Source organism: Opisthocomus hoazin, chromosome 23 (assembly GCF_030867145.1).
Source record: "Opisthocomus hoazin isolate bOpiHoa1 chromosome 23, bOpiHoa1.hap1, whole genome shotgun sequence".
Classification (NCBI taxonomy): domain Eukaryota; kingdom Metazoa; phylum Chordata; class Aves; order Opisthocomiformes; family Opisthocomidae; genus Opisthocomus; species Opisthocomus hoazin.
The window spans coordinates 4,144,210-4,164,745 of NC_134436.1; the positions used below are offsets into that span (position 1 = coordinate 4,144,210).

The 20,536-nt window shown below is 53.7% G+C and overlaps 2 protein-coding genes across 3 annotated transcripts in view; both read left to right on the plus strand.

Annotated features, from left to right (window-relative positions):
* Positions 1-1,913: 1,913 nt before the first annotated feature.
* The window catches only part of LOC104338664 (protocadherin alpha-C2), a 143,069-nt gene continuing 124,446 nt past the window's right edge, over positions 1,914-20,536 (plus strand). For both annotated transcript variants that reach the window (XM_075442234.1, XM_075442238.1), the window contains exon 1: positions 1,914-4,409. In XM_075442234.1, coding sequence (XP_075298349.1) covers positions 1,941-4,409 — 2,469 coding nt within the window. In that variant the 5' untranslated portion in view covers positions 1,914-1,940. The remainder of the gene's footprint in view (positions 4,410-20,536) is intronic.
* LOC104338666 (protocadherin alpha-2-like) lies at positions 13,831-19,271 on the plus strand. Its single transcript, XM_075442160.1, has 6 exons — positions 13,831-16,334; positions 16,971-17,004; positions 17,332-17,484; positions 17,631-17,700; positions 17,762-17,966; positions 19,194-19,271. Exons 1-6 carry the CDS (start codon positions 13,866-13,868, stop codon positions 19,269-19,271), a joined length of 3,009 nt encoding a protein of 1,002 aa, XP_075298275.1. The 5' UTR covers positions 13,831-13,865.

Here is a 20,536-nt window from a genome sequence, read left to right on the forward strand (position 1 = left end):
AAGATTTACGAGGAATGGCTGAGGTCACTTGGTTTGCTCAGCTGAGAGAGCAGGGAAAGGCTACAGCACCTGGTATTCCCAGGCAGTCTCCCATCCAAGTACTAACAGGGCCCAACCCTACTGATCTTGTTAAACTGTCTTTATCTCAACCCATGAGTTTTACTTTTTGTTAATTTCCGATCCCTATCATTATCCATTATTATCTTTTTATTATCAATATTAGTAGTATGAGTACTAGTAGTATCTGTAATTTCCTTTGTTGTCTTATTAAATTCTGTTTATCGCAATGGAGAAGTTTTACTTTTGTCCTCATTCCACTGCGGGGGGAAGGGGAGGGATGAGCAAGTGTCTGTCTAGTGCTTAGTTGACAGCTGCTGGGTTAAACTATGACAAAAGTGCAGGTGAAAATGAGGTCAGAAGAACAGCTCTTCATACAAGTACATAAAGAGTGCCTGGGATCTGTGGTTGCTCCATGATTTTTCAGCCTTCTTAGAGGATTGACATTCTCAGCTGTGGTGGGTTGGAGTTGCTGAAGGAAAGACACCTCTACTTGGTTTGGACTCTTTGGAGCCTGTTTTATTGGACATCCGAGTACCTGGGGCTCGGGCTTGTGTTTCAGAGGGTGGCGGATTGTGTTGCAATGTAGCAGAGATGTTCTTTACTGTATGATTGCCTTGGTCTGTTATTTGGTGGGTCCTTGAGAGGAGTGGAGGCTGAAGAGTGTGGTCTTTTTCAAGAACGGAAGAGGAGGTGAAGAAGCAGTCTCTCTGTCTTGCACAGACCAGAGGAAAGCAGGAAGGCTATTCCCTGTCTAGATGGATAGAAGGCAGAAGGGAAGATGAATGAGCGCTCTTGCACAAGGGCCTGTCTGTGCTTCATGTCAAGCGTGGTGTAGACGTGTAGGAAACACTTTGGTAAAGGGCAAAAACAAGAGAAAGGGACAAGGATGGATGCAGAAGAGAAAGTGAAGGCAAGGAGAAGGCAGGGCAGGGCCAAAGAAAAAGAAGAGAAGAAAAAGAAGAAGGAAAGAGGACAAAAGATGAAAGAAGGAGAAAGGAAGAGATGAAAGTAAGAACACAGAGAAAAAATGAGAAAGGAAGACGGGAATAAAAAGCAGAAGGAATGAAAGAAAAAGGCAGACAGGAAATAAAGACTATATGGAAGGAAAAGGGAACTGAAAAAGGAAGGAAAGAAGGAATTGCCAGAAAGCAACAACGTTATTTCTAAACGCTAAACGAATTTGATCCCTCACACGCTCTCCCGTGGTCAGAGGACCGCGCTGATTGCCCGTCATTAGCGCTGATGGCTCCGACTTTGATGGTCGCCGCCGCGGCGCTGGAGGCGACTGGGGAGCTGCCAGCGGGAGTAAAGAGGAGGATCGAAAGAAAAGGGAAAGGGGCGTTAACAGATAAGGCACTGCAGCGAAAGAACCAAAAGGACAAGGAAGACAAGAAGAAGACGAAACAGCAAAAAGAGAAGGAGGAAAAAGAAGAAAGGAGAAAGAGAAGAAAAAGGCTAGAAAGAGAAAGGAAAAGAAAAAAATGCAAAACAGAACTGAAGAAAGAAAGACTAAAGAGGAAAGTGAGAAGAAGAAAGAGGACGAAGGAATGTGGGCAGGCAAAGAGCAAGCACCAAGGCAGAATAAAGAAGAAAAAGAAAGAGGAGAAGCGAAGGCAGAGGCGAGCGAGGAGGCGAGGAGCGCGGGGCCGGGTCGCGGGCGAGCGCGGGGAGCGTGAGAGGCGTCGGAGCAGCACACGGTGTCGCTGCAGGCTCAGAAACGGCGGCGGAGCGGAGAGGCGGCCCCGCCCCGGTGCGGCGGAGAGCCCGGCTGTGAGCGCGGGGGGGCGGCGCGGGGCGGGCAGGAGAACCGGTGCGTCCGGGCGGCGGCGGCGGCGGCGGGGAGCCGTGCGGGGCCCGTGCGGGTGTCGGCGGCAGCGACGATGTGCGCGTGGTGGAGAGCCGTGTTGCGGGTGCTGGTGCTGCAGGCGTCCTGGGCGCTGGGCGGCGGGCAGGTGCGGTACTCGGTGCCGGAGGAAGCGAAAGTCGGGACGGTGGTGGGCCGTCTGTGGCAGGACCTGGGCCTGGAGGCGGGCGATGCGGAGGCGCGGCGTCTGCGGCTGGTGGCGCAGGGCCGTCGGGCGAGCGTGGAGGTGAGCGGGGCGAGCGGGGCGCTGGTGGTGAGCTCGCGGCTGGACCGGGAGGAGCTGTGCGGGAAGAGCGCGCCGTGCGCCGTGCGCCTGGAGGTGCTGGTGGAGCGGCCGCTGCGCGTCTTCCACGTGGAGCTGGAGGTCACGGACATCAACGACAACGCCCCGCTCTTCCCCGCCGCCCGGAGAAACCTCAGCATCGCTGAATTAACAACGGTGCCGGGGTCTCGTTTCCCGCTGGAGGGCGCGTCGGATGCAGATATCGGAGCCAACGCGCAGCTCTCGTACACCCTCAGCCCCAGCGACCACTTTAGTCTCGATGTGAAATCCTCTGATGAAAACAGGAAATCTCTGTTCCTGGTACTCGATAAATCTCTGGACCGCGAGACGCTGGCTGTGCACCGGTTGTTGCTGACGGCGAGCGACGGTGGCCGGCCGCCGCTGACGGGCACGCTGGAGCTGTTGATCTCGGTGCTGGACGCCAACGACAACGCGCCCCAGTTCAACCAGTCGGTGTATAAAGTGCAGCTGCCGGAGAGCTCTGCGAAGGGGACGCTGGTGCTGAGGGTGAACGCCACGGATCCGGACGAGGGTCTTAATCAGGAGTTTTCTTACAGCATCGTCAGTTCGGTTCCTGCTGGTAACAGTGACCTGTTTACAATCGATCCGAAGACGGGCGTGATCAGACTGACGGGCTCCCTGGACTTTGAAGACGTCCGTTTACACGAGCTGCAGATCGAAGCGAGAGACAAAGGTTGGGCCCCGCTCTCGGGTCACTGCAGCGTGGAAATGGAGGTGCTGGACGTGAATGACAACGCGCCGGAGGTGTGGGTGACGTCGCTGTCGGTGCCGGTGCCGGAGGACGCGGCGGTGGGGACGGTGGTGGCGCTGCTGAGCGTGTCGGACCGGGACTCGGGGGCGAACGGGCGGGTGCGGTGCGCGGTGTGGCCGTCGTCGCCGTTCGGGCTGGTGGCGAGGTTCGCGGGCTCGTACTCGCTGGTGCTGCGGGAGGCGCTGGACCGGGAGCGCGTGTCGGAGTACGCGGTGGAGGTGCGTGCGGAGGACGGCGGGGCGCCGCCGCTGCGCGCCAGCCGCGGGTTGCGTGTGCCGGTGTCGGACGTGAACGACAACGCGCCGGCGTTCGCGCAGGCCGTGTACACGGTGCTGGCGCGGGAGAACAACGCGGCGGGCGCGGAGCTGGCGCGTCTGTGGGCGCGGGACCCGGACGAGGCGGGCAACGGGCGCGTGAGCTACTCGTTGGGGGAGGGCGGCGTCGGGGTGGCGTCTGTGGGCGGGGGGTGGCGGTCGGCGTCGAGCTACGTGTCGGTGGACGCGGAGAGCGGTCGGCTGTGGGCGCTGCAGCCGCTGGACTACGAGGAGGTGCAGGTGCTGCAGTTCGAGGTGCGGGCAGTGGACGCGGGGGAGCCGCCGCTATGCGGCAACGCCACGGTGCAGCTGTTCGTGGTGGACGAGAACGACAACGCACCGTCGCTGCTGTCGGGCGTGGGCGGCGGGCCGGTCGTGGGTTCTTCGGGTGCGGATTCGTCGGGTTCGGGGGCACTGTGGGCGTGGGCGGCGTGGGGTGCGCCGGCGGGGCAGGTGGTGGCGAAGATCCGCGCGGTGGACGCGGACTCGGGCTACAACGCGTGGCTGCGCTACGAGCTGTTGGAGCCGCGGGGGAAGGGCGCGTTCCGCGTGGGGCTGTACAGCGGCGAGGTGAGCACGGCGCGGGCGCTGGAGGAGGCGGACGGCCCTCGGCAGAGGCTGGTGATCGTGGTGCGGGACCACGGGGAGCCGGCGCGCTCGGCCACGGCGACGCTGAGCGTGTCGCTGGTGGAGGGCGCCGAGGCGGCGCTGGCGGCCGCGGGCTCGTCCGCGTCGTCGTCGTCGTCGTCGGTGGCGGGATCGGGGTCGGGGCTGCGTCCGGCGGCGGGCGCGGAGGGCGGCTCGGCGTCGGCGACGAACGTGTGGCTGGTGGTGGCCATCTGCGCGGTGTCGAGCCTGTTCGTGCTGGCGGTGGTGCTGTACGGGGCGTCGCGGTGGGCGCCGCGGGCGGCCGTGCTGTCGGGTCCCGGTCCGGCGACGCTGGTGTGCGCCAGCGAAGTGGGGAGCTGGTCGTACTCGCAGCGCCAGAGCCGGAGCCTGTGCGTGGCGGACGGCGCGGGCAAGAGCGACCTGATGGTGTTCAGCCCCAACTTCCCGCCGCCGCCCGGCGCCGCGGCGAAGGAGACGCAACCGGAGGCACCCGCTGTCCTGGACACGGTGAGTGGCCGTCCCTTTCTGGCCTCTGGCCCCTTCCCCCGACGCCCGTTGGTGCTTGTGGCCGTTGTGCCCCGGCCGTGGTCAGGCGCTGTTGGTAGCCGGGCTGAGCCCCCGTGTCCTGGTGGGTGTGCGGGTGTCTTGGCGGGTGCTTTATGGGCCCTTCTCACCTTGCTTGGCGTCCTTGCCGGAGCACCGCGGCTCCTGCTTTGAGGGAAAAGTAAAGGTAGTGCCACACCCTGCAGCTGTTCCCGTTTGCAGCTGAGGGTTGCTGTTCTGGGTATGAGTTCTCCCGTCAAATAAAATCACTGCTGGTTTTAATGAGAGATGCCCAGGTAGGGGTGTCTTGGCGAGTGCTTCAGGATGTTCATGGGCCCTTTGCACCTGGCTTTACATCCTTGCCGGAGCGGCTCCTGCTTTATGGGAAAAATGAGGGAAAAGCAGTAGTTACCATCCGCAGCTGAGGGTTGCTGTTGTGGGCATGAGTTGTTCTCCTGTCAAATATAATCACTGCTGATTGTGACGATAGATGCCCCGGCATCAGCTTTTGAGATGCTCCAGCTTGCTGGTGTGTAGCATTTCCATCCGAGCTTGCTGAAGGAGTGCAAGACAGTCAGGCTGTGGTGGTGACAGTCCCCCAGGCACTATTTACAGCCTTTATTACCTTTGCTGAGCATGCTGGTATTAGGTATGGTTTCTTATCAAAAAGCCGTCCTCTTTGAATCTCCTTTGCAAAAGATCTGATGCCAGTTGACAACCGGGGCTGCAAGGTTTTCTCTACCCGTGGAGAGAAAAATTGTCTGGTTGCACCACCATGAGTCATTAAAAAAGTAGGGAAGACTTTGTGGACTTTTGCTATGTTTGTTTTTTTTTTTTTGCAAGTATGTTGTTACTCTACCTAGTAGCACAAAGTGTTCATGGAGAGGAGTGTGAGTCAAGGTAAGTGTTAGAAATGGGAATTGTCTTGTTCTTTTTCTTTTCCTGCTCCCCGTTTTGGCCAGTTTTTGGACTTGTGTTGTTGGCCAGAGAAGTGGTTTGAAATACACTGGCCTGTTTTGGTGGGAAATTTCAGGATTTGTATCAGCAGCCACATCATTTCAAAGCCTCAAAGCCCTAGAAATCTTGTTTTCTGAAAAGAATAACCAACCAACCAAACAAAGAAAACCCCAGACAATAAAGAACTGCCCCTTCCCAACAAAATTCGATCTCAAATTCTCCTACACAGTCGATATCATATGTTGCCATGGTGTGCTCCTCAACATTTTGTTTTTTCTGTGAGAGCATGAAATCAATGCCATTGCTGTTTAGAGCTGGTGTGACATCAGCTGCAGAAAGAATATTGCTCCCAGGTCTGCCACATGTCCATGTGAGGTAGCTGAAGCATAGCCAAACATGGAGGGTCAGCATCCAGACAGCCTGTATGTGATAGCTCTGTGTGTTTTTTATGGTGCTCTCATTGAAGGGCAGGGTGAGGAAAAGTGAGACTGAGCCTTAAGATGAGAAAGCAAGCTATGACACGTTGCAGAAGTGAATGTTGCAGTAGCACTGAGTAGGGCTTCGGCATCTCCTGATATGAAAACATGAGGCAGGATGGGAACAGTTTGTTCCTTCCGAAGATCCATTCCCACGCTGCTGGGTGGTGGGTTTGGAGGCCTTCCTGATAGTGACATGGCACTGATATGCCCACAGTGTTTTCTAAGCTCCTGAGACTCTCCGAGCAGGGTCAGTAGGTTCTGCTGCTGCCTGCCTCATGTAGGGAACGTGTTGGAAAAGAGGGGGTGAGATGCAGACTGCTGAGTACTGTCTGATGAACTCTTTTTTTTTCTATGGTAGAAATTCTCCCACCCATTTGATATCGTGTGTGTACTTGCCCTTCAGCATTTGGTGTGGCTTTCTGAAAAGATAAATTCCATGTGGACTGGGATCAGGGCTGTCACGGGTCTGATCACAGAATCTTGAAGAAGTCTAACATGGAGCTTTGTGATGTTTCTATCTGATATTGCTGAAAAGGTGAAAGGGTTGAGGCTGGAGTTCATGCACCTGGGAAGTGTCTGCCAGACACTGTGTGGCTTTGCATCCCTCCGTGTGGTCTTTGTGCCGATCATGAGCGAAGGTGAGGATGTGCCTGGATCGTGCTCAGAGCGGGGTTTAGAGCTGGAGCATGTTGTTGTGGTGGAGTGGTGTCTGAGTATTGCGGCAGCGTTCCTGCAAGTGACACCGAGTAGGGCCCTGTGTCACAGGGAGGGCGACCATGAGTGGAGGACAGTCATGCCTGATGGAAATGGAGATGCTGGGTAGAACACGGCTTGTGTCTTTGGTGAAGAAGTGGAGCATGTCTGTTTAGCTGTGGAGATCCCTTTTCCCAGGTCTCAAGACAGAGGATTCCCACAGAAATCCTTGAGAAGTGTCCTCGTGCACAGTGCTGCTTGCCTGGGATCCTTGCATGACCTCCGGAAGTTCTGTATATCTTAGGGCACTGATGTTCTTTGTGGTATTACTGCTTGTGATGATACCTGGCACGTATGCCTTGAACCTCTTTTTTTTGATGTGGAATGTTGTTGCTGAAAGAGAAGCTTTCCAAATTTGGATGAGATATGGCCAGCCCTCTCTGAAGCTCTCGTTGGTTACCTCTCTGCTCTTAGTCTTGCTAGGGAGGGAAAGAAGTGGTCTCCCTGTTCAAGATTTTGAGAAAACTTGCATTTCAATAGAGCGGAATAGGATCCTTTGGTTTTCTTCTCTGAGGAAAATCTCCCACCCTCTTGTTTGTTTTTTTCTGTCCCATTGGCAATGTGTTGGTAACAGTGGATGAGATGCAGAGTGCTGAATTTTGTCAGCTGTCAGGTGGCAGATGTTTGGGCAATTTTGCATCAGTGGGGGGAGAGCTGTCTTTTCCGGTCTCCTGAGCTAGGTTTCACATTGAGAGAATGTCCTCAGCTTTCAGGCCTCCTTCCTGCTTCGCCTTGTGAGAGAAGTGTAAGGTGCACCGTGCACAGTCGATTTATTGCAGAACATGTGACATTTTTTTCCTGTCCAGCTTCTTCAGAATGCTGATAATGTTATAGAATCATAGAATCATGTGGGTTGGAAAAGACCTCTAAGATCATAAAATCCAAAATGTCAAGGGAAAATATCCTTGAAAACCACATCTCCTGTGCTGAAAATATTTCTTATTCTGAAGAAGCAACCATTGATTCTACAGTTAAGTCGCTCATTCCTGAAGAAGGTATGTTCTGAGAGCCAGAGATGCTTTTGTTCCTCTTCGGTTGTGACATCTTCATGTTGAATCAACCAAATGTTGCCAGGGTTGTAATGCCTGTAGGCTTGGAGCAGCAAAGCATCACTGCCTCCCCTTGTTCCTTTCCTGCTTCTTCCAGGCACAGCATGAGCAGGCGGCAGCAAGGATGGATGCGGGAGGGACCCCAATGCCTTTTATTGAGTGGATGTGTTGGGCATTGAGGAGATGTTGTCAGTGAAAATGTTGTTGTGTTTCATTGGTGGCTTTTGTTTGGCTGTGTGGTGCATGGGTAATGGTAATGAAGGAGAGGTATTCCATGGGGTTGTGGTATTGTCATGCTTGGCTGTGGTGCGTTTGGACTGTTTGGAGCCTGTTTGCACAGATGTCAAAGCACCTGGGGCTTGGGCGTGTGTTTCCAAGGGTGGTGGATTCTGTTCCAATGTAGCAGAGATGTTCTTTGCCATTTGATTGCCTTGGTCTGTTATTTGGTGGGTCCTGGAGAGGAGTGGAGGCTGAAGAGTGTGGTCTTCTTGCGGAAGAGATGGGAAGCTGCAGGAGCAGTCTCTCTGTCTTTCATAGACTGGAGGAAAGCTGTAAGGTTGTTACTCTCCTGGAGGGATGGAATGTGTCAGAGAAGAGGAATGAGAACTCTTAGCAAAGGGCATGTCCATGCTTGACGTCGAGTGTGATGTAGTAATTTATAAAAAATGTTGGTAAAGGAGACAAAAAAGGCTTGTACTCCTAGCCAGAGAAGTAGCGTGATGTACACTGTCCTGTTTTTGTGTTCTTTCAGTGTTTGCATCAGCAGGCACAACTGTACAGAAGAGTCAGAAATCTTCAGTTTAATTAAAAAACAAACAAATAACACCCCAAACCCATATCAAGTTGTCTAGCATTGTAGGTATCATCTAGTAGAGTGCTGTGCTCATCAAAATGTGGGTTGTTATCTCATAAAATGAAATCAATGCCATTGCCATTAGAGCTGTCCTGACATCACCTTTAGAAAGACTATTGCTCCCCAGGGTGTAACATTTCCATCTGAGAGAGCTGAAGCATTGGCAGATGTGAAAGCTGAGCTGCAGAGACTGTGCTGGACACTGTGCGTATTTACATACGTACCGTCTGTGTGTTTTCTTATGGTGCTGTCTTTGCTGGGAAGGGACTACAAAAGCTGGGTTGATCTGTGAGGTGACAAAGGAAAGCATGGCATGTTGTTGGAGATGAATGTGTCAGTGTCACTGAGTAGGGCTTGGCCGTTTCCTGATATGAGAGGTGAACTTGAGCAGTGGGATGACTTGTCTGAGGTAAGCAAAAATCCTTGGGAAGACCATGGGCTATGTCATAAGAAGGCAGGAATGGGAGATGATGTGCTCGTCTTGAGACACGCCAATTTTTGAGGGACGGTCTGCTAGTGAAGTCCCTCAGTCTGCTCCATGACATGCTGAATACACTGGAAAATGTTGGATATCTCTCTCCACTAATGCATGGAGTATGAGGAATAAACAAGAAGAGCTAGAAGCTTTGATCCCGTCCCAGAGCTGTGACCATGAAGTAATCAAGTTTCAGACCGTTGTCAGTAGGAGAAACACTCCCAGCAACACTTTGACCGTGGGTGTGGGGAGAGCAGACTTTGGGCTGCTGAAGGAGCAGGGGTCCATGAATGCCGGTCACTTTTTAAGAGCCATTTCTGAAGAGTGCAGAAGCAGGCAATTCCAAAGTGTCGGAAGTCAAGGAAGCAGGGCAGAGGCCGGCTTGGCTGAGCAGGGATCGTCTAGAATGTAGTCGGAAAAGGAAAGCATAGAGACGTTGGAAGCAAGGATAGGTGACACAGAAAGACCACAGAGATGCTGTTTGCCACTGCAGGGAGAAAATTCATGCAGCCAAAGCTTGATTAGAGTTCAAGCTGGCCAGCCCTGTGCAGGACAACAAAACCAGCTTTTTAATATATGTCAACAGCAAAAGTAGCATCAGAGAGAACATCGGTCTGTTACTTGATGAGTTCAGCCACCTCACAAGTAGAGAAATTGACAAAGCAGAGATGTTTAATGCCTTCTTCACCTCTGTCTTTAACACTGAGGACTGGCCCTGGAACCCCCGGAGCCCTGTGCTGGAAGAGTGTGTCTGGGGGAATGATAATCTCCCAGTCAACTCTGATCTTGTTTGAGACTTGCTGCTCCAGCTGGAGGCACAGCAGTGTATGGAGCCCCAATGAGATTCATCGCAGTGTTCTCAAAGAGCCGGCTGATATTATTGTGGTTCTTCTCACCATTACTTTTTGATGATCTTGGGAGTCTGGAGTGGTCCTAGTCAACTGGAAGCTGGCAAATGTTGTCTCCATTTTCAAGAAGGGTAAGCAGGAAGACGCCGTTAATTATAGGCCTGTCAGTCTCACTTCAGTGCCTGGTAAGACAGCGGGGAAGTTCATTCTGGGAGTTATTGCAAAACACCTCAGAGGCACTGCAGTCATTGGTGATAGCCAGCACGGATTGATGAGGGGAAAGTCCTGCTTGACTAACTTAATTTCCTTTTATGACAAGGTCACCCATCTAGCTGAGCAAGGGAAGCCAGTTGATGTGGGGTTTTTTTGCATTTTAGCGAGGCTTTTGATACTGTCTCTCACAGTATCCTTCTGGATAAAATGTCCAGCACACAGCTAGACAAGTCCGTAACATATTGCACAAGCAAGTGGCTGAAAGGTTGAGCTCAAAGAGTTGTGGTATATGGGGTTACGTCAGGTTGTCAGCCACTGACTAGTGGGGTTCTGCAGGGCTCGGTTTTAGGGCCAGTGCTTTTTAATGTTTCTATAAATGATCTGGAGGTAGGAGTTGAATGTCCATTAAGTAAGTTTGCCAATGATACTAAATTTGGAGGAGCTGTGGATTCTCTTGAAGGTAGAGAGGCCTTACTAAAAGACCTGGATAGACTAGAAAGCTGGGCGATCCCCAGCCATATGAAATTTAACAAGATCAAATACTGGATTCTGCACCTGAGACAGGGTAATGCTTTTTATACACACAAATTTGGGAACGAGAGGCTGGAGAGCAGTGCCATGGAATGAGATCTGGTGTTTTGGGTTGACATGAGGAGTCAACAGTGTGCCATGGCAGCCAAAAGGCCAACCATGTTCTGGGGTGCATCAAGCACAGCATTGCTAGCCAGTCAAGGGAAGTGATTGTCCCACTCTACACGGCACTGGTGCAGCCCTACCTCGAGGACTGTGTGCAGTTTTGGGTGTCTCAATACAAGAAGGTCATCAGACTATTAGAGTGTGTCCAGAGCAGGGTGACCAAGATGGTGAAAGATCTTGAGAGCAAGACTTTTGAGAAGTGGCTGAGGGCACTTGATTTGCTCAGCTTGGAGAGGGCTGAGGGGAGACCTGATCTCAGGCTACAACTGCCTCAAGAGGGGCAGCGGAGATGGAGGTGGTGCTCTCCTCTCGTTGGTGACCAGTGACAGGACACATGGCAATGGACTGAAGCTGCCTCAGGGGAAGTTCAGGCTGGATGTTAGTAAGAAGTTCTTTACTGGGAGGGTGGTCGATCACTGGAATAGACTCCCCAGGGAAGTGGTCATGGCACAAAGCCTGCCAGAGCTCAAGGAGCATGCTGTAGAATAGCTTCAAAATTCTGGAAGAAAGTGAGTAATTTTCTGTGCAGCAACCCCAGAAATCTCTGAGAACACTGAGTGAAAATGTCCTTTAAAACCACATCTCCTCTCCTGAAAATGTTTCTTTTCTGAAGATGCAACCAGTGATGCTACAAGTAAGTTGCTCATACCTGAAGAAGATACGTTGAGACAGATGTACTTCGTTCCTGTTTTGTCATGGTATCTTCATGTTGGATGGAGCAAATGTTGCCTGGATTGTAATGCCTGTCGATTTGGAGCAGCAAAGCACCACTGCCTGCTCTCATTCCTTTCCTGCTGCTTCCAGGCACAACGTGATTGGGTGGCAGCAGGAATGGTTGAAGGAGTAACCACAGTGTGTTTTGGGGACTGGATCTGCTGGGAATCAAGGGGATGTTGTCAGTGAAAATGACGTAGTGCTACTCTCGTGGATGTTGTGTGGCTGTGTTATGGAAGAATTATTTTTCCTTCCAGTAGCTGCTGTGTTTTGGATTTAGTATGAGAAGAATGTTGGTAACACTGATGGTTTGAGCTGCTGCTGTGAAATCAGGGAGTTTTTGCAGTTTCTCATGATCCGGTGTGCAGGAGCTGAGAGGGAGCATAGCCAGACAGATAGCCCAAGCTGGCCAATGGAAATATTCCATACAGTAGACATCATGTTAAGTTTATGAATGGGGTTGTTTGGAAGGGGGGAGGGAAAGGCTACAGCACCGGGTATTCCTAGGCGGTCTTCCGTCTAAGTACGAACTGGGCCCAACCCTGCTTAGCTTGTTAAACTGTCTTTATGTCAACCCAGGAGTTTTACTTAATGCATATTTCTCCTCCCCATACATATTACATATTATCTTTTTTGTTATCAATATTAGTAGTGTGATTACTAGTAGTATCTGTAATTTCCTTTGTTATCTCATTAAACTCTCTTTATCTGAATGGAGAAGTTTTACCTTTTGTCCTTTTCTCCTCCCCACTCCGCTGCGGGGAGAATGGAAAGGGTGAGCGAGCAGCTCTCTAGTGCTTAGTTGCCAGCTGCCGGGTTAAACTATGAAAAATGTGGAGATGAAAATGAAGCCAGAAGAAGAACTCTTCATCCAAGTACATAAAGGATGCTTGGGATCTGTGGTTGCCCCATGCTGTTTCAGCCTTCTTAGAGGACTGACATTGTCAGCTATGGTGGGTTGGAGTTGCTGAAGGAAAGACACCTCTACTTGGTTTGGACTCTTTGGAGCCTGTTTTATTGGACATCCGAGTACCTGGGTCTTGGACTTGTGTTTCAGAGGGTGGCAGATTGTGTTTCAATGTAGCAGAGACGTTCTTTGCTGTATGATTGCCTTGGTCTGTTATCTGGTGGGTCCTTGAGAGGAGTGGAGGCTGAAGAGTGTGGTCTGTTTCAAGAATGGAAGAGGAGGTGAAGAATCACTCTCTCTGTCTTGCACAGACCAGAGGAAAGCAGGAAGGCTATTCCCTGTCTAGAGGGATAGAAGGCAGAAGGGAAGATGAATGAGAGCTCTTGCACAAGGGCCTGTCCATGCTTCATGTCAAGCGTGGTGTAGACGTGTAGGAAACACTTTGGTAAAGGGCAAAAAGAAGAGAAAGGGACAAGGATGGATGCAGAAGAGAAAGTGAAGGCAAGGAGAAGGCAGGGCAGGGCCAAAGAAAAAGAAGAGAAGAAAAAGAAGAAGGAAAGAGGACAAAAGATGAAAGAAAGAGAAAGGAAGAGATGAAAGTAAGAACACAGAGAAAAAATGAGAAAGGAAGACGGGAATAAAAAGCAGAAGGAATGAAAGAAAAAGGCAGACAGGAAATAAAGACTATATGGAAGGAAAAAGCAATCGAGGAAGAAAGAAAGAGAGGAAGGAAGGATGGAAGGTGGAAGATATTACCAGAAAGCAACAACGTTATTTTTTGACGCTAAACGAATTTGATCCCTCACACGCTCTCCCGTGGTCAGAGGACCGCGCTAATTGCCCGTCATTAGCGCTGATGGATCCGACTTTGATGGTCGCCGCTGCGGCCCTGGAGGCGACTGGGGAGCTGCCAGCGGGAGTAAAGAGGAGGATCGAAAGAAAAGGGAAAGGGGCGTAACAGATAGGGCACTGCAGCGAAAGAACCAAAAGGACAAGGAAGACAAGAAGAAGATGAAACAGCAAAAAGAGGAGGAAAAAGAAGACAGGAGAAAGAGAAGAAAAAGGCTAGAAAGAGAAAGGAAAAGAAAAATACGCAAAACAGAACTGAAGGAAGAAAGACTAAAGAAGAAAGTGAGAAGAAGAAAGAGGACGAAGGAATGTGTGCAAGCAAAGAGCAAGCACCAAGGCAGAATAAAGAAGAAAAAGAAAGAGGAGAAGGGAAGGCGGAGAGCAGCACGGGGCCGGGTCGCGGGCGAGCGCGGGGAGCGTGAGAGGCGTCGGAGCAGCACACGGTGTCGCTGCAGGCTCAGAAACGGCGGCGGAGCGGCGAGGCGGCCCCGCCCCGGTGCGGCGGAGAGCCCGGCTGTGAGCGCGGGGGGGGCGGCGCGGGGCGGGCAGGAGAGCCGGTGCGTCCGGTCGGCGGCGGCGGCGGGGAGCCGTGCGGGGCCCGTGCGGGTGGCAGCGGCGGCAGCGGCGATGTGCGCGTGGTGGGGAGCCGTGTTGCGGGTGCTGGTGCTGCAGGCGTCCTGGGCGCTGGGCGGCGGGCAGGTGCGGTACTCGGTGCCGGAGGAAGCGAAGGTCGGGACGGTGGTGGGCCGTCTGTGGCAGGACCTGGGCCTGGAGGCGGGCGATGCGGAGGCGCGGCGTCTGCGGCTGGTGGCGCAGGGCCGTCGGGCGAGCGTGGAGGTGAGCGGGGCGAGCGGGGCGCTGGTGGTGAGCTCGCGGCTGGACCGGGAGGAGCTGTGCGGGAAGAGCGCGCCGTGCGCCGTGCGCCTGGAGGTGCTGGTGGAGCGGCCGCTGCGCGTCTTCCACGTGGAGCTGGAGGTCACGGACATCAACGACAACGTCCCTCTCTTCCCCGCCGCCCGGAGAAACCTCAGTCTATCGGAGAACTCGCCTCCCGGGTCTCGTTTCCCGCTGGAGGGCGCGTCGGATGCAGATATCGGAGCCAACGCGCAGCTCTCGTACACCCTCAGCCCTAGCGAGCATTTCGCTTTGGAAGTGAAATCCAAAGACGACAATAAAATGTCACTGATCCTCGTATTAACGAAAGCACTGGACCGCGAGACGCTGGCTGTGCACCGGTTGTTGCTGACGGCGAGCGACGGTGGTCGGCCGCCGCTGACCGGCACGCTGGAGCTGTTGATCTCGGTGCTGGACGCCAACGACAACGCGCCCCAGTTTAACCAGTCGGTGTATAAAGTGCAGCTGCCGGAGAGTGCAGCCGCCGGAACGGTCTTTCTCAAGTTAAGTGCGACAGACAATGATGAGGGAAGTAATCGGGAGATATATTATTCGTTCAGCGACACGATTTCTACCGGTATTCAGGACCTTTTCATTATCGACAGAAACTCCGGGGAAATACGGACTGCGGGTGAACTGGATTTCGAGGATGTTCAGTCGTATGACCTAGAGATCGCAGCGAAAGACAGAGGGACGCCCCCGCTGTCGGGGCACTGCAGCGTGGAGATGGAGGTGCTGGACGTGAATGACAACGCGCCGGAGGTGTGGGTGACGTCGCTGTCGGTGCCGGTGCCGGAGGACGCGGCGGTGGGGACGGTGGTGGCGCTGCTGAGCGTGTCGGACCGGGACTCGGGGGCGAACGGGCGGGTGCAGTGCGCGGTGTGGCCGTCGTCGCCGTTCGGGCTGGTGGCGAGGTTCGCGGGCTCGTACTCGCTGGTGCTGCGGGAGGCGCTGGACCGGGAGCGCGTGTCGGAGTACGCGGTGGAGGTGCGTGCGGAGGACGGCGGGGCGCCGCCGCTGCGCGCCAGCCGCGGGTTGCGTGTGCCGGTGTCGGACGTGAACGACAACGCGCCGGCGTTCGCGCAGGCCGTGTACACGGTGCTGGCGCGGGAGAACAACGCGGCGGGCGCGGAGCTGGCGCGTCTGTGGGCGCGGGACCCGGACGAGGCGGGCAACGGGCGCGTGAGCTACTCGTTGGGGGAGGGCGGCGTCGGGGTGGCGTCTGTGGGCGGGGGGTGGCGGTCGGCGTCGAGCTACGTGTCGGTGGACGCGGAGAGCGGTCGGCTGTGGGCGCTGCAGCCGCTGGACTACGAGGAGGTGCAGGTGCTGCAGTTCGAGGTGCGGGCAGTGGACGCGGGGGAGCCGCCGCTATGCGGCAACGCCACGGTGCAGCTGTTCGTGGTGGACGAGAACGACAACGAGCCGTTGCTGCTGTCGGGCGTGGGCGGCGGGCCGGTCGTGGGGTCTTCGGGTACGGATTCGTCGGGTTCGGGGGCACTGTGGGCGTGGGCGGCGTGGGGTGCGCCGGCGGGGCAGGTGGTGGCGAAGATCCGCGCGGTGGACGCGGACTCGGGCTACAACGCGTGGCTGCGCTACGAGCTGTTGGAGCCGCGGGGGAAGGGCGCGTTCCGCGTGGGGCTGTACAGCGGCGAGGTGAGCACGGCGCGGGCGCTGGAGGAGGCGGACGGCCCTCGGCAGAGGCTGGTGATCGTGGTGCGGGACCACGGGGAGCCGGCGCGCTCGGCCACGGCGACGCTGAGCGTGTCGCTGGTGGAGGGCGCCGAGGCGGCGCTGGCGGCCGCGGGCTCGTCCGCGTCGTCGTCGTCGTCGTCGGTGGCGGGATCGGGGTCGGGGCTGCGTCCGGCGGCGGGCGCGGAGGGCGGCTCGGCGGCATCGGCGACGAACGTGTGGCTGGTGGTGGCCATCTGCGCGGTGTCGAGCCTGTTCGTGCTGGCGGTGGTGCTGTACGGGGCGTCGCGGTGGGCGCCGCGGGCGGCCGTGCTGTCGGGTCCCGGTCCGGCGACGCTGGTGTGCGCCAGCGAAGTGGGGAGCTGGTCGTACTCGCAGCGCCAGAGCCGGAGCCTGTGCGTGGCGGACGGCGCGGGCAAGAGCGACCTGATGGTGTTCAGCCCCAACCTCCCGCCGCCGCCCGGCGCCGCGGCGAAGGAGACGCAGCCGGAGGCGCCCGCTGTCCTGGACACGGTGAGTGGCCGTCCCTCTCTGGCCTCTGGCCCCTTCCCCCGACGCCCGTTGGTGCTTGTGGCCGTTGTGTCCCGGCCGTGGTCAGGCGCTGTTGGTAGCCGGGCTGAGCCCCCGTGTCCTGGTCGCGGTGTGGGCGTGTCTTGGCGGGTGTTTCAGGTTGTTCATGGGTCCTTTTCACCTTGCTTGACGTCCTTGCCGGAGCACCGCGGCTCTTGCTTTGAGGGAAAAATAAAGGAAAAGCAATAGTTACCTTCCACAGCTGAGGGCTGCTGTTCTGGGTGTGGGAGTTTTTCTCCTGCAGAATGTATTTCTATCCGAGCTTGCTGAAAGGGTGCAAAGCATGCAAGCTGTGGCAGTGACTGTCCTCTAGGTGCCCTTTCCCGCCTTATTACTTTTGCTCGCTGCTGATCGTTCTGGTATTAGGTGTATTTTCTGATCAATAACTGTCCTCCTCGTCCTTGAATCTTCTCTGCAAACGATATGATGCCCAGTGCCAAGTGAGTGTTCAAGATTTTATCTCCCCATAGAGAGATAATTTCTCTGCTTGTACTGCCAGACTCGTTAAGAAAGCAGAGCAGACATTGTGGACTTGCAATATGTTCTTTTTTCATGTATGTTTTTTCCTGTGCTTATTAGCAGAAAGTGTTCAAGGAGAGGAGTGTGACCCAAGGTAAGTCTTAGACATGGGAATTGTCTTGTTGTTTTTCTGCCTCCTGTGTCTGTCAGGATGTGGATTTGCATTCTTGTCCACAGAAGTAGCGTGAAACATAGTGGCCTGTTTAGATGTTCTTTCAGAATTTGCATCAGCAGCCACATTGTTTCAAAGCCCTAGAAATTTTTTCTGAGAGGAAAAGACAAAGAAGCAAACAACAACAAAAAAACCCCCTTGAAAACAAAGTGCTGTCCCTCCCCAGCAAAACCCAAATCCACTTCTCCTAGACAGTTGGTATCATCTGTTAGGGTGCTGTGCTCATCAACATTTTGTTTTTTCTCTCAGAGCATGAAATCAATGCCATTGCCATTTCGATCTGTCCTGACATCAGCTGCAGCAGAAAGAGTATTGCTCCCAGTTCTGCTACATTTCCGTGTGAGATAGCTGAAGCATTGCCAGACATGGAGAGTCAGCAGCAGAGAGTCTGGCAGAGACCATGTATGTGATACCTCTGTGTGTTTTGTAAGGAAAAGTGAGACCGAGCCTTAAGATGGGAAAGGAAACTGTGGCGTGTTGCAGAGGTGAGCGTGGCAGTGGCACAGACTAGGGCCTGGGCATCTCTTGATATGAAAACATGATGCAAGATAGGAACAATATGTTCCTTCCCAAGGTGCACTCCCAGGGTCTGGAGTTGGAGGCCTTTGTGATCTTGAGGTAGTTACATGATACTGAAACACCCACAGTGTCTTTTGAGCTTCTGAGAATCTCCAAGCAGGGTCAGTAGGTTCTGCTGCTGCCTGCCTGATGTGGGGAATATTTTGGAAAAGAGCGGGTCCTACTTGCTGCGCCAGAGCCGGACTCTGCGCGTGGCAGATGGTGCGGGCAAGAGCGACCTGATGGTGTTCAGCCCCAAAGTCCCGCCACCACCCGGTGCTGTGGTGAAGGAGACGCAGCTGGAGCCACCTGCTCTCCTGGACAAGGTGAGTGGCCTTCCCTTTCTGTCCTCTCGACCCTTGGTGCTTGTGGCCGTTGTGTCCCGGCCATGGTCAGGCACTGTTGGTAGCCGGGCTGAGCCACCGTGTCCTGGTGGGGGTGAGGGTGTCTTGGCGGGTGCTTGAGGATGTTCATGGGCCCTTTGCATCGGCCTTGGCATCCTTGCCAGAGTACCATGGTTCTTGCTCTGTGGGGAAAAAATAAAGGAAAATCATCAGTTACCGTGTGCAGCTGAGGGTTGCTGTTCTGAGTGCGAGTTTTTCTCCTGCAGAATGCATTTCCATCCAAACTTCCTGAAATAGTGTAAGACATGCAGGCTGTGGTGATGACAGCATAAATCTTCTTTTCTGAAAGGAAAAGACAGAGAAGCAAACAAAAGAAACCCCGGGAAATAAAGAACCTCCCCTCCTCAACAAAACCCACATCAAATTCTACACAGTCAATATCATCCGTGAGGGTACTGTGCACATCAACAGTTTGGTTTCCCTCCCAGAGTATGAAGTGAATAGCATTAACTTTTAGAGCTATCCTGACGTCATCTTTAGAAAGAGTATCGCTCCCAGGTCTGCCATGTTTTTTTTCTGAGGTAGATGAATGATTGCCAAACATGAAGTGTCAGCTGCAGAGACTCTGCTGGGCACTGAGTATCTGTATATACATACAGCCTGTGTGTTTCCTTATGGTGCTGTCATTGCTGGGAAGGGTCTGCAAAATCTGTGTTGAGCCCTGAGGTGGGAAAGGAAAGTGTGGCAAGCTGTTAGAGGTGAATGTGGCAATGGCACTGAGTAGGGCCCAGACATGTCCTGATGTGAAGGGTGAGCTTGACCTTGACTTGTCTGAGGGAGCCGGATATCCTTGGGAAGGCCATGGGTGATGTCATAAGACAAAAACAGGAGATGATCTGCTTGTCTTGAGAACGCATGTCCCAGAGTTTGGAATGGAGGAATCCTAGGGGAAAGCATGAGGCAGGATAAGCACAGATTTTTTGTTGCTGGGTCCACTCCCAGGCTCTAAGGTGTCTGGATTTGGAGACCATCCCAAGGTTGAGATAGTGTTGAAATGCCCACAATGTCTTTTGAGGTTATGAAGACCTCCCACCAGAGATGGCTCGTGCTGCTGCTTGCCTGCTGTAGGGAATGTGCTGGTAAAGAGGGGGTGAGATGTAGACTGCTGAATACTGTCTGATGAACTTTTTTGCTCCTGTGTTGGGAAAGGTATTGTGGGAGAGCAGTGCTGCAATGTGCTGTGCTTGTGTAGTGGTGGACCTCTCTAGCAGCTTCCACAGCTGTTGATGCTGGCATGATCATAGAGTCATAGAATGGTTTGGGTTGGAAGGGATACTAAAACCTTCTAGTTCTAACCCCCCTCCAATGAGCTGCGACATCTTCCACTAGATCAGGTTTCTCAAAGCCCCATCCAGCCTGCCCTTTCACACTTCCAGGGATGGGGCATCCAGAACTTCCCTGCGCAACTTGTCCTAGTGTCTCATCCCCATCACAGTAAAGAATTTCTTCCTTATTTCTAAACCGAAACTGTCCTCTTTCATTTAAAATCGTTACCCCTCGTCCTATCACTACACTCCCTGACAAAGAGTCTCTGCTCATCTTTCCTGTAGGCCCCCTTTAAGTAGTGGAAGGCTGCTCTAAGGTTCTCTCCGGAGCCGTCTCTTCTGTAGACTGAAGAACCCAAGCTCTCTCAGGCTGTCCTCATAGGGGAAGTGCTCCAGCACCCTGATCATCTTTGTGGCTTTCCTCTGGATGCGCATAAGAAAGCCCATGTCTTTCTTATTCTGTGTGCCCCAAAGCTGAACACAGTGCTGCAGGTGAGGTGTCACAAGAGCAGAGTAGAGGGGAAGAAGGCCCTCCCTCGAGCTGCTGGCCACACTTCTTTTGATGCAGTCCAGGATGATTGGCTTTCTGGGCTGTGAGCAGACATTGCCTGTTCATATTCAGGTTTCATCCACCAATACCCCCAAATACCTTCTCCACAGGGCTACTCTCTATCCACTCATTGCCCAGCCTGTATCCATGTTTGGAATTGCCCTGACTCAGGTGTAGATCCTTGCACTTGGCCTTGTTGACCTTCATGAGGTTTGCACAGCCCCACCTCTGTAGCCTGTCATGGTCCCTGTGAATGACATCCCTTCCCTCTAGACTATCAACTGCACCACTGAGCTTGGTATCATCTGCAAACTTGCTGAAGGTACACTCAATTGCCCCATGTCCCGACAAAGTTGTTAAATAGTGCTGGTCCCAGTGAGACCGCTGAGGGACAGCACTCATCACTGATCTCCACCTGGACATCGAGCCACTGACCACAACTCTTTGAGTGCAACCATCCAGCCAATGCCTTTTCCACCCAATGGTGCACCCCTCAAATCTATGCCTCTCTGTTTTAGAGACAAGGATGTTGTGCGAGACTATCAAATGCTTTGCAGAAGTCTAGTTACATGATGTTAATCATCTTCCCTTATCCACCAATGTGGTAATCCTGTCATAGAAGGCCACCAAATTTGTCAGGCACAATTTGCTGCTAGTGAAGCCATGTTGGCTGTCAG

Coding starts and splice junctions, on each gene's coding strand:
- LOC104338666 (XM_075442160.1), top strand. CDS start 13,866: ATGTGCGCGTGGTGGGGAGCCGTGTTGCGGGTGCTGGTGCTGCAGGCG. Junction 16,335..16,970: donor CGCCCGCTGTCCTGGACACG/GTGAGTGGCCGT, acceptor TGTGCTTATTAG/CAGAAAGTGTTCAAGGAGAG. Junction 17,967..19,193: donor CACCTGCTCTCCTGGACAAG/GTGAGTGGCCTT, acceptor GTGTTGGGAAAG/GTATTGTGGGAGAGCAGTGC.